At 40.8% G+C, this 13,893-nt stretch overlaps 1 protein-coding gene across 4 annotated transcripts; it reads right to left on the bottom strand.

Moving 5' to 3' along the window:
• Window positions 1–344: 344 nt before the first annotated feature.
• On the bottom strand, window positions 345–12,221 carry LOC118221956 (vacuolar protein 8-like). 4 transcript variants are annotated; one of them, XM_035407433.1, is made up of 14 exons: window positions 11,485–12,219; window positions 10,904–11,023; window positions 9,191–9,310; window positions 8,248–8,367; window positions 7,466–7,588; window positions 5,394–5,476; window positions 5,174–5,299; window positions 4,131–4,176; window positions 3,845–3,978; window positions 2,630–2,761; window positions 2,381–2,495; window positions 1,855–1,989; window positions 1,308–1,427; window positions 345–768 (listed from the first exon to the last, which is right to left on the bottom strand). In XM_035407433.1, the coding sequence occupies exons 1-14, from the start codon at window positions 11,717–11,719 to the stop codon at window positions 641–643; spliced, it is 1,737 nt and encodes a 578-aa protein (XP_035263324.1). In that variant the 5' UTR covers window positions 11,720–12,219; the 3' UTR covers window positions 345–640. The 4 variants fall into 4 exon arrangements, with proteins under 4 accessions (XP_035263324.1, XP_035263327.1, XP_035263326.1 ...); XM_035407436.1 differs by lacking the exon at window positions 11,485–12,219 and adding an exon at window positions 11,191–11,354; XM_035407435.1 differs by lacking the exon at window positions 11,485–12,219 and adding an exon at window positions 11,139–11,161.
• Window positions 12,222–13,893: the final 1,672 nt, after the last annotated feature.

A 13,893-nucleotide genomic window follows, 5' to 3' on the forward strand; every position in this document is an offset into this window, starting at 1 on the left:
GTACACAAACTGCTTGGGGAAAAAAATAGAGCCTCATCTCATTTTTCAAAGTATCACATTTGAACATACCTGTTCATTTCAGCTGTGACTTCAGCTATTAGATCGGAGCTAAAAGAAAATTAGACAGCCTATTTATATAGAATATGCTGAAAACTTTCAATCTGGCATTTCCTACCCTTTCCTTTGAGAAAGGGTTAAGCAACGGGGCCTTTCATTTGCTCATTTGTTACCCTTTTTGGAAAAACTTCAGCAATGACCAAACTCACATGTAAGCAATTGAAAAATAATGCATGGTTAACTGAAACCCAATTGAACAGTTGCGATGCAGTGCACAGTGAGCTTTGTAAAGATGGATTAAAATGTTTATTTTTGTTACACACAAACAAATAGCACAATTTCTCTCTAAAACACATGAATCAGTTTAGTCCCAAATTAATTTTCCGAAAAAAACAAACAAACTTTCAAACAGTAAAACACAGTAATGCTTATGTGCTGACAGAATTCAAGCGTGTCCAATAGTAGGCTAGTCCTCTTCCCATGGAGTGGAGTTCACCCAATGGCGACTCGCTTCCGGCCTTAGAAGAGGGTGGGGCTAGGCCTTTCCGACTGCTGGTCAGTCCAGGCTCTGGGCTGAAGGGGGTTAGTCTGTGCTGGGGGAAGTGGGTGAGACCATACTGAGCAGCTTGCTTGTCTTCTCCGTCTGTGCCCGCACCCGACACAGCTGTTCCTGCACTGCGCTCCCAGACACAGCAGCCGCAAAACACTCGTCTGCAACAGGGCACCACGCAGTTCATCACACAGGCAACTCATAAAGGCAGAGTGGCTGGATGGGTATAGAAATGTTTACTATGTATACAACTGATTAATACTGGACATCATTTCACAGAAGTCTGATGGGTAATGAAGTTCAAAACTAGAAAAGTACTTCTGCTGATGAAAATAACCTGAAATGGACAGCAGACAACTGAAACAAATTTTAAACATGTGGAATATGTGGAATAACTATATGCATCCTCCACATATCCAGGAGAGAGCACATCTGCACAAAGGTTGTCTGAAGCGCATTCAGCCAGTTGCCACTCTTCACTCTGCCAGCTGAGCCATGTGGCCGTGGCACCAGACGACTGCATACTACTGACCAGGGACTTACCACTGAGCGATGTAGTGGGGACGCGCTACCAAAAAAATATAATAAAAAAAGAACGCTCCCAACCTTTTTTCAGTTATGCAAGTAGCTAAATAGGGATGTACCATTCAGTGGCTAGAACTTAAATAAGAACTTGTCTGATTAAAAGACCACTACTGACCATTCTTCAGAGTGCTCAGAGTGGCAATGGCGAGCTGCTGGAACCTCACTTCCGGGCTCTTGAGGAACTGCAGCAGATATCCCAGGACAGCGTCACAGTGGGGCCTCAGCAGGGGAGCGACTAAATGGAAGAAAGAAGCACAAGGTCATCAGTGGCATCAGTTTAGAATGTGTGTCCTTTTCCATTCCTGGGGAACTCATATATGAACCTGTGTATGTAGACTACTGACCTTTAAATGGTCCTTTTCCTGCATGAGCTGTTACTCGCATTCCTCAGAGGGAGCAGAGCCACTATTGCCTGGAAATTTACCAGCAGCTTCCATACTGCGTCATTTCCATTCATGCTTTAATTCCATACATTTACATGGATCATGGATATTTCTAATAACCCATTTAATTACTTTTCCCTTACAGATGTCATCACACGTTCATTGACAAGTTTGTAGTCCGGGATTGTACTACATTAGTTCAGCATCACAGTGAATCTGAACACTGCCACATACTGAAGAAAGTGTTTCTCTCTGTACTGCAATTCTCATTAGAATTACCATTCATTCCCAGTTCGCCCATGATGCAGGCAGCATGGAAGGACAGCTCTGGAATTTCCTCCTGGCTGGCATACCTCACCAAATGTGAGATATGTTCGGCGGTCATTTTTTCTGCAATGTGTGGCTTTAGCAACTCTAAACGGGGAGAAAGAAGCACAAGGAACCTTAGACACCTTAAATGGGAGAAGAATATTTCCACTATACGCGGAAATCCAATCAGTATGAGGGACCCCAGGCCTATTTCATCATCCTGTTATCCCAATGAACCACCTACTATAATTAACCACCAATTAATAAGTTACAGTTGACAGTTACCATCCAAAGCTGCTGGACATAAAACAGGCAAAGTCATGAAACTGCCATAAAAAAATTGTAAAAAGGAATAAATGATAGCATCCGTGACACCCATGACTTCTGTGACAAACACCCATTCATAATGATCGGGCATTGCAAATTCAGAAGAAGAGAAAGGAAAAAAGCTTAAAAAAAATAATAAAATATATTCTCATCAGTTTTTGGTTCTTACCCAGACAGGTCAGGTGGTGTAGACAGGATGCTATGCAAATCCGGGCTCCTTCTGTGGCGCTTGTAGGGTCCAGAGCCGTCAACAGCCTGGACACACAGTGGCTGTCCATCACAGCCTAGATTACAAGGTTCCAGGTTCATTTACCCCATGAGCATTCCAAAATGAACCCAAAAAATGTTCCCTCACCTCGTGAATTCACAAAAGCTGGCAGCAAATGCCCCGATGGGGGCAGGACTAGGGTGGGGTTACCTGTTGGCCAGTGGGAGTGGTGCTCAGGTTGGCTACGGTAACAGCCCCAAGGCTGAGGACGGTTGTTCTGGAACTGTGAAGGAGGAGCAGCTCATCTACAGCCTGCACAAGGCCCTCCTCCACCAGCCCGTCCTGAAGCACAGAGAAACTGAGATCAAAGCTTGTGACAATGAGGGGGACCTGACCCTAGCCCTACCTTAGCATCTCACGCCCCAAAAAGCTACTCCCTGGGCCTTAACATGTTGGGGTTGAGTGTGATCTGCTTTGAGATTAGAGGGTGGGGTCTTATTCTGAGCTATGCTATGACTGAGAGGGTGGAGTCTTACCCTGTTTAGGTGAGGTGGATAGAGGGGGTGGGGTCTTACGCTGTTTGGGTGAAGTGTGAGTGAAGGGGTGGGGTCTTAGGCTGGATTCACACCAGATCAGGCAATGTGGAAAAAACGGCAGTCTTCCCATTCATTTGAATGGGGGTAGTACGTTTAGTCTGCGGCAGTGGGGACCGCATGGGGTGCCGAAAAACAACGCAGCGGCCTGCGGCAAGAAAGTAGAACCAGAATCAACTTTTGCCGGAACGCAACCCGACGTCACGCTGCAGTGGCCAATCACGTACGTTGTTTAAATTACCATGTAGCAGTCCGCTGTTTACCGAGCAACTGTCAGATGAATTACTGACGCGATTCATTTCCTAAGATTTGATTTTATTATCGTCATCGTGATTTGACCAGTAATGGGACGAGTACCGAAACAATAATTACTAGCTAAATATCAATTCTGAACGTCGGAATTAAGCTGTATAAAACATTCGCTATTTATCAGTTCTTGCATGTTAGTTTATTGTACCTAGCACTATGGAGTTCATGGACCAAACGATGATACTCTCCCAGTTGTGTCCTCGCTTGGTTTATTTTGTGTACCCAGCTTCGACGTCTGTGTTTGGCTAGCAGTCTACGCTGCAAAATAACAATAGCAAGAAGCTTCCTTCGGTTTAGGTTAGTGTCCATTTTTTATGTATTTATTTATTTTTTTGAGTTAGCGGACAGAAAATGGAGGAGGGGGGGGGTTAAAGTTCACAACATGACATCACACAAATGGGCCATGTAGTGACACGCCCACACTGCTGCATAACCCTGCGGCAAGGTGCTGCATTGCCTGAGCTGGTGTGAATGCAGCCTTACGCTGTGTGGCTGAGGTGTGATAGAGGGGGTGGGGTCTTACCCTGTTTGGGGGGTGCTGTGACAGTGCTGAGAGCAGGGTGATGGCCGACTCGGATTTCCCCACAGCAGGAGAGCGCAGCATGGTGGTCAGTGGGGGGACACAGCCTAGAGCCATCAGTTCCTCCTGTGTTTGAACTGAAGGGTATTATTAATAAAAACACAACAAATACAACACAATCCATCTATAAATGTTCTAGGCCTTAACATCAACTGAACTAAAAGTAGGCTATCCATGGTAATGTAATACAATATGCAGGAGATCGGAGAAGTAAATAAGTCAACTTTACCATTCTCAGAAAAGTTCCTGAGACACAGACAGGCCTGGCAGGAATTCTGGAGGGAAAAAGACATTGGATGTAAGAGGAAATTGGAAGGCAAATACCTTAATGGATATTGGCAAACTTCTGAAGTCTGTCTAATCTGGTAAAGCATAATATAAAATATAGAAAAATTATATTCCTAACTTACACATTGATTTTGTTTAAAAGCATAATAATAATAATAATAATAATAATAATAATAATAATACATTTGAGTCTTAGAAATTTAGAATGACGTTTGGAATGAATGAGTTCATGCATGTGCAGTAAAATTTCTCCTGCTTTTTTTAAATTTTATTTTATTTTTTAAAAGAGATAGCACAATGTGAAGTTATTTTGTAAGAAAGGAATACACATCAATGCATGTATTATGAAAATGGTGTGCTAAACATTTGAACAGTAAAAATAAAACCACTGGTATATTCAGAAACCAGGTACTGTTGCTGATATGGTGGCTATATTGTTATATCTCAGATATTGATCCAATCAATCCTGAAAAAATGACAATTGAACTTGAAGGCAAATCTGGAGGAAAAGAAAAACAAACAAAAAACCTTGTGTTCTACATTGCTATGGACTTTACCAACGTGTTAGGCGTTTTACCATCAAATCAAATCAGCACCACTAACTCAATGTAAATTTCTCAAGACTAACACTCTGTTTCCGATTAACTGACAACTGTAGGGGAAATGACACCAGTGAAGGCTTTAAAGAAGCAAGCCTCTTTCGGGGATTTAACTTCACATACTCATCAGGCTACCATCCTGAGGCAATTGAATATACCCAATACTCATATCACACTCCTTGAGGGCCAGGAACTACTGGTTTTCCACCCTCCCTTTACCTGGGACTCAGGTCCGAGGACAGTCTGACCAATCGGTAGCACTAATTGTTCAGTTAATTACCGGTGAGAAAAGAAAACCAGGGTCAAATTTGGATTAATGGGATTTGAGTATCGATGGATTATACACACAGGCCGTACTCCATGTGAGCCATTTCCTGTACTCTACCTTCTCCACTGGAGAGGACAGGAGGGAGAGCAGAGACTTCAAGAGAAAGCGGTCCCCAATTCCCAGCATGCTCGAGTGATGCTCCTGCACGGCAGCCACGTTTCTCAGGGCGGAGCAGCTGTAGAACTGAAAGTTGACAGAGGTCAAGGGTCTGGGTGCTTTGATGTGAAATTAGTCACTTAAAAAAGGCCAGTTCATTTTATTTATTTTTTTTTTTTACCTGGACCTCCACGTCTGCTGACTGCAGTAAAAGTGCAAGGACAGGAAGAACTCCCTCTTGACACAAAGCTCCCACCACTCTCTCTGAGAAGAGCGAGAAAGACCAACGATAATAGGCATGTGTAATAAACGGTATGGATACTGATGTGACTCCTCTTGGTGGTAAGCTTTAATAGATCTCAAAGTTTGACTCCTATTATGACCAACTATTGTTTCTGTTATAATAACAATAACAAAAACACCCCCAAATATTGAAGAGTGGGTGGGGGGGATTATTCCTCATCCATCACCAATATATAGCACTCAGGTTATCCCAGGTGATGCACAGCAGCCATTTTGTGAGAGAATTCTGAAGTGAATGAGGGATTTATGTAACCACTTCATCTGGGGGAGAATTGGGTGACCGGATTGTCCCAGGAAACCGCATACTCTTTACAAGTGCCAATTTTTTACCACAAAGTCAGGGCCTGATTTAAAGGTCCAGCACACCAAACTCCACATTATCACACCACTTCCATTCCATGAGGTTTTGAGGCTAAGTAAACCAAATGTGAAAATGCTTGCTCATCTACTCTTGTAAAACATTTGGTTCAGATTAATGGATGTCATTATATACAGACAAATAGGATTTAATTTAGCTGAGCAAACACGAAACAAAGGATGTCCTGGCGTATCATCGACAGAGGTCCAGCTACATCGAATGGCGATTCTGAATTATATAAATTTTAATTATTTAAATCCATGTTCTGCTGAGACTTTTGCCGTTTATTAAGGGTGTCACTGAAATTATCAGCGCCACTGACCACAATTAAATGCTTTCACTTTGAAAACTTGATTGAACTAGTAATGTTAAAAATTAGTTTTGAGGGCTTATGGCTATTGGCTTGCCATAGCTACATCATATGGCCTCATAAACTTATGATCAATAAAATTAATCAACATGCTAACATTCTTGTCAAGTTTGATCACCACTGCGGTGTAATGAAACCAGTCAGACACTTTCTTTGAGACGTATCGTGGAGGGTAAGGTTGCTATGAATTATTCATTAATTATATGGGATCCTCCAGGAATGAACCAGCTGCTGGTTAATTGGTCAAATGGCAGCACATTTATATTGTAGCGATATGCCCCTGAGGCTACCCAATTACTGTCAACGGTGAATTCATCTTTAATGCAGAGGCTAGAGTGGCTGCTTCTCCCCCATTGATACCCATGTCCAAGCCTTGCCAGATCCCTGCCATTATACTGGTGTCAGAAGTGGAGGCGGGGTGTCAATGGAAAGGGCGGTGCCTGACAGGGGTGGCAGCTTGTGAGAGACATGCCGGCGTGAGAGCACCCCCTGGGGGTTGGTGGGGACTATTGTAGCGATTTGCGGATGACTAACTGCTTCGCTAACGATTAATTCATCTTTAGTGCAGTGGTAGTGCAGCCTCTCCCCCTGAGGACCAGAGTTTGAACCTCGCCAGATGCCTGCGTTTACTAAACCTTTCAAAATTTGTTTTTCAGTTAGGCAAATTGGTTATCCATCGGAATGACAATGTTTGCACATTAAATTTGATCCACACACAATGAACATTTTTAATGTAACAGTGCCAAATACCAGACATACTGAACAATCCATTGTAATGTAAGGTAATGGGATATCAGCTTTACTATACAATATTCTAAAAATAACCATGTGTAATGCTAAAATTTAATTATAATATCATTCAAACCAGGCAATTGTTATTTTTAATAGCAACACTAAGTGCACTTATTTTTCTTATTTTACATTTTTGTTCATTGATTTAAAAATAATATCCCTAATGCCAAGGCCAGTGCCACCTGCAGCATAATGTTCTCACTTGAAAATGTGTTTCTACTTGGCCAAAGGGAATACCGTCCTCTGTTGGCCCACCAATACCACTGTAAACAACAACCTGGCCACCACATGCACGGCAGTCCCTCAGTCTCACACCTTACATAGTGTAGAAGCAGTATTTGACTAAACGTTCTCCATTTGTGTGTGTATTATTTCTGAAAATGAATGCTGTTACAGTCGCAACAGCATGAAGATTTTCTTTTAAACGTACCAGACCTGGTGAGGTTCAGAAGGGCTCCGACAGCATTCCGTTGGATTCTGGGGTCATAGGACTTGGCCAGAACCAGGATCCGCAGCACCCCATCGCCTGACATGATGGCTTCCCTGTTGGCATCTGAAACATGCACAAAGCTTCCCATTATATATGCAAAGAAAAACCAGTTGTCTAACGGCTGCACTCTCAACAGCGTTAAGCCAGTTTAGAGTTATTTTGCTATACTGTACTACATTCCCTGTCATGGTGTTCCCTAAAGAATGAGCAGCACAGGAGTGAGCCTGTTCATCAGCAAGGTACAGGTGGGTAACGCTTGACATTTCTCATGAATGTACAGGTGGCATGGATTTATATCTTAAGCATTTATTCGTATTCGGACAAGGGGGGTATTTCATGAAGCAGAATTATTGAGTTGGCTGGATAACTGCATGGAGTAAAACCCACAACACTCACAAATCTGGAACATGGACTGAAACAAAAAGAGCTGTTCTGTAGTTTGTACTTATGTGAAGCACTCTCCATTGGCACAGATCACAGTTCCTAAACCGTGACTACATTCTTCAAACACCGCTTAAGCACCACACTCCTAGTGACTGCATTTCCTCATGTCTGAATTTACCCACACAGCTAGCGTGTTTAAAGACCAAGTGTTTGGTACTAGATTGTCCCACTGAATGTTAAAATGGCCAACTGAGAAGCAAGGTATGAAAAAGCTGAATATACAGAGCTCATTGTGGATTTGCTTCACCTTAAGAACATGTCACTCTTGAGGTACAGACCTGAGGTTGCCAGCATAGCCACACATGCGCAGGAGTTGCACTGGACAGTCAAATCTCCAGACTCCAGCAAGTCAAGAATTGGCTCCATCGTCCCCATCTCTACTATCAGTTCTTTGTTAACTGAAAGAGACAAAAGCACGATTTACATACCAATGAATATGCATAGACATGGTCGAACTATAAGATGAAGTACAAATGGCGTGCATTTACATTAAAGTAATACCACACAGAACATTAACATTGTTAACTTCAAGTGAAAAAGGGCTACGGCTCAGTGACTGCCATGTGACGATGTCACCGATGTGCCCTACACAATCGATGACAGTACAGCAAAACATGGTAATGACGACCAGATTTGGAAGAAAAACACATTTGTGCCCTGAAGCACAACTGCTCTCAACTACTCAATCGAGTTTATTATTCTCTTAACTCAGCCAGTTTTGAGAGCCCAATTTAAAATGAGCATTGGCTACAGCTCAGGAATCAGCAAGCAAGGTACATCCATTCAAATCCTCGGTGTACCCTGAAGCAAAGTACTTTAAATGCTCCAAACAAAACAATACAGCCACAGCAATGGGTGACGGAATGCAACAGTTGTGAAACTTCTGGCACTGCAAATATCCCCTGATAATGTGTACACTAAGCCAGGGTCCCGGAACTTGCTGAGCCCATGACCCATAACTAAGTATATTTACCCTATTTAAAATGTAGCCGACATACATTATGTTCAAATATGGAAAATAATATTTTTGTGAACAATTTATTGATTTTAATACCCTAACCCCACCTCTAGAACAGGAAGGGAGAAAGAGATAATACACAAAAAATCAGCCGTCTATATTATGATAATGTTTACAGATACAACATTTTACTTTTTGTGGATTTAAAAAGTATTATTTCAGTAATGGTTGTCGAGAGGTCTTCTCGGTACAATGACTCTCACCATTGTGGTCCACCAGCAAGTTGACCAAAGACAGAGATGTTGTCCTCTGCACTTCCACATCACATGAGCGCAGCAGGGCTGGGTATGGCTCCAAGAACTCAGAGGGCAAAGCAGTTGGCACTGCAACCAGTAACAGGAAACACAATAGTGAGGAATGCTATGTGTACTATGCTATACCTTCAATTTACAATTGTTTATCTCCATCGTCCAGTTTAATTTTATTTCAGTTTGTCGTCCGTCTACATCAGTTTATGCAAAAGACATGCAGGAACCAGCTTTGTTTCAGAAGCCCAACTGACCCCTTGTTCTTTTGAAAAGAACATTGAAATTTTCATAAAACTGGCCGTTTAACCGCTGCCAAGCATATCATTACCTCAGAACAGATAAATGCGCAGGACTAACCAGTGTGGGAAACAATGCAAACCAACTGATTTGAATGTGCTCACTAATTCCAGGTAGTCGGTAACACCTCTCAAAGGGAGGTATCCTCACATACATCAACACAGGTCTTGTAAATATAACAGGAACGTACAATCGTTTTGTCAAAGCAGAACATATAACAACTCCATATACTATCACAACAGGGTAAATTCTTTTACCGGTTTTTCACACTGCTGCTTGTATAAAAAAGGAGTGTAACCGAAAGTAATGTCCTCCAACTTTATTAACACCTTAATAAAAACTGGCAAATTAAGCTGCGACAAATAAACAAGACAGGTATTGAGCTATATTGTATGCTAAAAAACGAAAATTATTATTTATTTTTTTTACTAATTAATTGCTCAGAGAAAATTTTAACAATAATTTTTTCCCAATACTTAGGCCGATTTAAAAAATAAAATCCAACAAAAACAAATGTTAGCACGCTACTTTTTAAAAGTTCATCTCAATCCCATATAACTGTACTATGGCCTCTGAAGGATTCTTGTTTCACTGGGTCAAAAACAGCAGTAACCGGCATGTAGAATCCATGTTTATTCTATATTGTTTATTGTAAGGATCCTCATTAGCAATAACAATCAGCCAATCTTCCTGGGGGCCATGTGTCATTCATCATCCTGGGGAAGGTAAAGAATTCTCCAAAAAAAAAAGACAAAGGCTTGTTTACCTTCACAATTCAGGTGGTTGTTTGATGGTTACAAACAAAAATCTAAAAATACCACTTTCCTCTGTTAAAACTATTTAAAAATATTAAAACTACAGGAACAATGGCAAAAATTCCCTAGAGGATTCAAGTGCAGCTGGGTGGCAGTGTAGTATAATGGGTAAGAAGCTTGTCTTGAAACCAGAGGAACTTTGACTGAAATTGGGTGTTATGGCCAGATGAGACCAAAATTGAGCTTTTTGTCCACACACCAGCAATGGGTTTGGTTTTGGCAGTAGGACCTTTACATTGACAAAAACATCATACCTACAGTGAAACATGGTGGAGGACCTTGGGTTACTGGGATGTTTTTTCAAACACTGGCCATCTGGCTCTTTTTTTTAACCAATGGAATAATAAACTCCTACAAGTATTGAGATATTTTGGGCAAAAACTTGATTCCCTCTGCTACAAAGGCCGCAAATGTATCTTTCAGCAAGGCCATGATCCCAAACCATACCTCAAAATCAGCCAAAAAATGGTAACTAACCACAACCCAGCCAGACTTGAACCTGAACAAAAATGTGTGGTTTGAACTAGAGGGCACTCCACTCCAAAATCATACTTACAATGTTCACTGAGGTGTAGGAGGTAAACTGCAGCAGACTGTTGTAGCTCATTATTCTCAGACACTGCCAACGTGTTCAGTGCTTGAAGACAATCATTCCCAAGCAGTACAGATTCACTACCTGACAAAAACAGACTTTATCAGCAAAACTGCAGAATCAATACCAAGCAAATGTATTTACCCAAATCTGTGGCCTTAATCCACCAAAAACAGCTTAGGTTGAGACTTCTTCCTACCGTTCATTAATGACAAATATTCTACCCTAGCATATGCATTGTATAGGCCTACTTTTTGGCAACAACTGGTGCATTCCTTTAAAAGCACTGTCAGTGTTTTTGTGAAAATGTTCATGAGTTTAGAAACTGCAAATGCCTTCAGCGATAGGGAACAGGAAACAGATAAATAAAAAACGGGTTGCTTAACTATACTTTTTTAATAACTCTTTGTTAAACGAACAACTAGATCACGACGTGTACAGAAGGTGTTTTAAGAGAGTACGCTACTGCGGGAACAACGAAGTAGCGCAAATAGCCTACAGCTGCTGTCTATCGGTGTGGCTCCTATTCTACCAACATAACTTACCTGAGCCCAAGTGCTGCACCAGTTCCTGGGCCGCCAGCCTTTCATGCTCCTGAACCAAGGGCTTATAAGACGTCCTCGGAATTGTACCTTTTCCCTTTCTCCTCATGCAACAACACTGGGCAATGGCTTGGATACACTCTTTGATCTTTTCAACTATTTCTCTGGACAGTCTTCGCACATATGCACTTAAGTCTTCTACCAACTGAGCGCATCGTTCACACAGTGCTGTTCCCATAATAAACGATAACTTAGACTAATATCACTGTTAACTCAATTTTAACATTATCGAGTACTAAGAAACTGGGAGTAAAGTAAGCTAATGTTATTTTAAGCTCAACCATAAATCCTAACGGAACTGAAGAAAACGAGTTTTACAGAACAATTTTAGTAACGTTTCCTGTTTAGTTTTCAACGCCAAAAAGGGGGAAAAATGAAAAGACGACTATTCTGGGATATTCTTAGATAAATCGCGGATACCAAAATGTTATTCCGTAGTATAACGTCGCGGTTATTCCGTGTTCATCTGTCTTCTTTATTATGCATCATAAACAATAAATTAAAATTCAGTCTTATTTGCTCAAACCTTGTCTGCGTTTTTCATACAAATAACGTGTCCTCTGATATTTAAAAAATGTTTCCACAGAACAAAACACCATCGATTTGCTCTACTTTGCAGTTCTACTAACGCCTTCCCACACCTGCTGTAGCCTCAGACAAAGACAACATGGACCTTATGAAACAATTTACCTGTACCGTGGGTTGCCACGTGCCACAAGTAACTGTAGATGCTGATTGAGTTATGTTCCCGTTTTCCCTCCCACACTCATTTGCCAACGATTGGCCCAGGTCGGCATATAGCCTACAGACTTTTTCCAATTTTGTGAAGCTTTACTTAAAACGAGTTTCTGGTTAAAAGCAGGATCAAATGTGCAGGGAAAACATTAAAAAACCGTTTTTTTCTTTCTTTGACTGTTTTCTTATTTTGTAGACTTGGTTTCATTTCTTGTGTAGTTGTTCTGTTGTGATTGAGTGATTTTGGTGAACTGACTGTGTTTAAATGTGCCTTGTTCCTTTTTGCCTTTTAAAAGGATTCGAGTTTTAAATGTAAATAGTTTAAAAACCAAATAAAGATACATTTAGCCTTCGGCAGTCTGTAAAAAGATAGCTCCGATTTCTTATTGAATCTATTTGTACAGTCAATCGCACAACAGCTCTTTAGCATTTTAGATGTTTTTTTGTGTCTTCGCGGCATTCAAGCTGAATGCTAACGCTGTCACTCATAGTTTTTCTGCCACTCAGTGGGTGTAACCGCAGAACTTTCGCCTGCGGTGACGTCATGTGCATACCCTCTATATCAGGCTCTGCTGCCTCCCCTGGACATATTGTCTCAATGATACGGGTGTGTTTCGAAAACCTTGGACCCTCCACTCTTCAGATATGGTGCCACTTATATCAAATAAGCGTCACAGAAAATGTGGCTGGGGTTTAACCATGCAATTTATCAGCAAATAGTGTATTCCTATCTTCTGCTAGTACTGTTGAATGCATACGAGTCAAACAGTCTTGAATGAATTAAAATCTCTTTATGAATTCAGAATATGACACACATAGTCATTAGTCATGATATATTTCATGGAAGTAAACAGCCAGTATTGGACACCTGGACTTGTAACAGGATGTAAAGTACAACTGGGCTTCACATTAAGCAATAACAATAATCAGTGAACAGAATTTTTGTAGTGACATTTTTTGTGTGACTTACAAAGGCAAAACTTGTTGGCTTAATTCATAGTGCAGATATGTCCTCATATCTGTGTTGAAAATTTTGTTAATATTCCGACCAAACAAAAACATTTTTGTGAAAAAGCACACATACAATCCACAGCTGAATGCATCTAGTTGCTTGTGGAAATGTGGGCAGTTGTGGGAGAATTCATAATTTAGTGATAACTTCACAACTGTGCCAAATAATGCCAAATATTTTTGAAGAGAGAAAAGCAAAGTAATCATATAATTTCCATATGTTTTTAATGAATCAAGAATTTTCACTTCATTGGTAATATTATTTTCTTTGTCTTTTATGTTTTGCATTTCAATGATTATCACAGCCCAATGAGTAGATCTAATATTTAAAGGAATTATAATGTTTTCAAAGCACCACCAGTTTCTGTGACTTTTAGAAATGTTTGGGAGAACCTCTATATTTTCACAAAATGAACAATTCAAGTTCTGGCTGACAAACGTTGAAGGGACCATGAATACATAATTCTCTCTTAAGTTTTTTTTCAGGAGGTCCAAGTATGAATCAATTATTTGGTCATTTAACCATCTTCCACTTTTAATTAAATCTAGATCATCTGGTGATATAATATTAGGCATATCACTACCTGGATTTTTTGGCAATTCATT

The sequence above is a fragment of the Anguilla anguilla genome, chromosome 1 (genome assembly GCF_013347855.1).
Source record: "Anguilla anguilla isolate fAngAng1 chromosome 1, fAngAng1.pri, whole genome shotgun sequence".
NCBI lineage: Eukaryota > Metazoa > Chordata > Actinopteri > Anguilliformes > Anguillidae > Anguilla > Anguilla anguilla.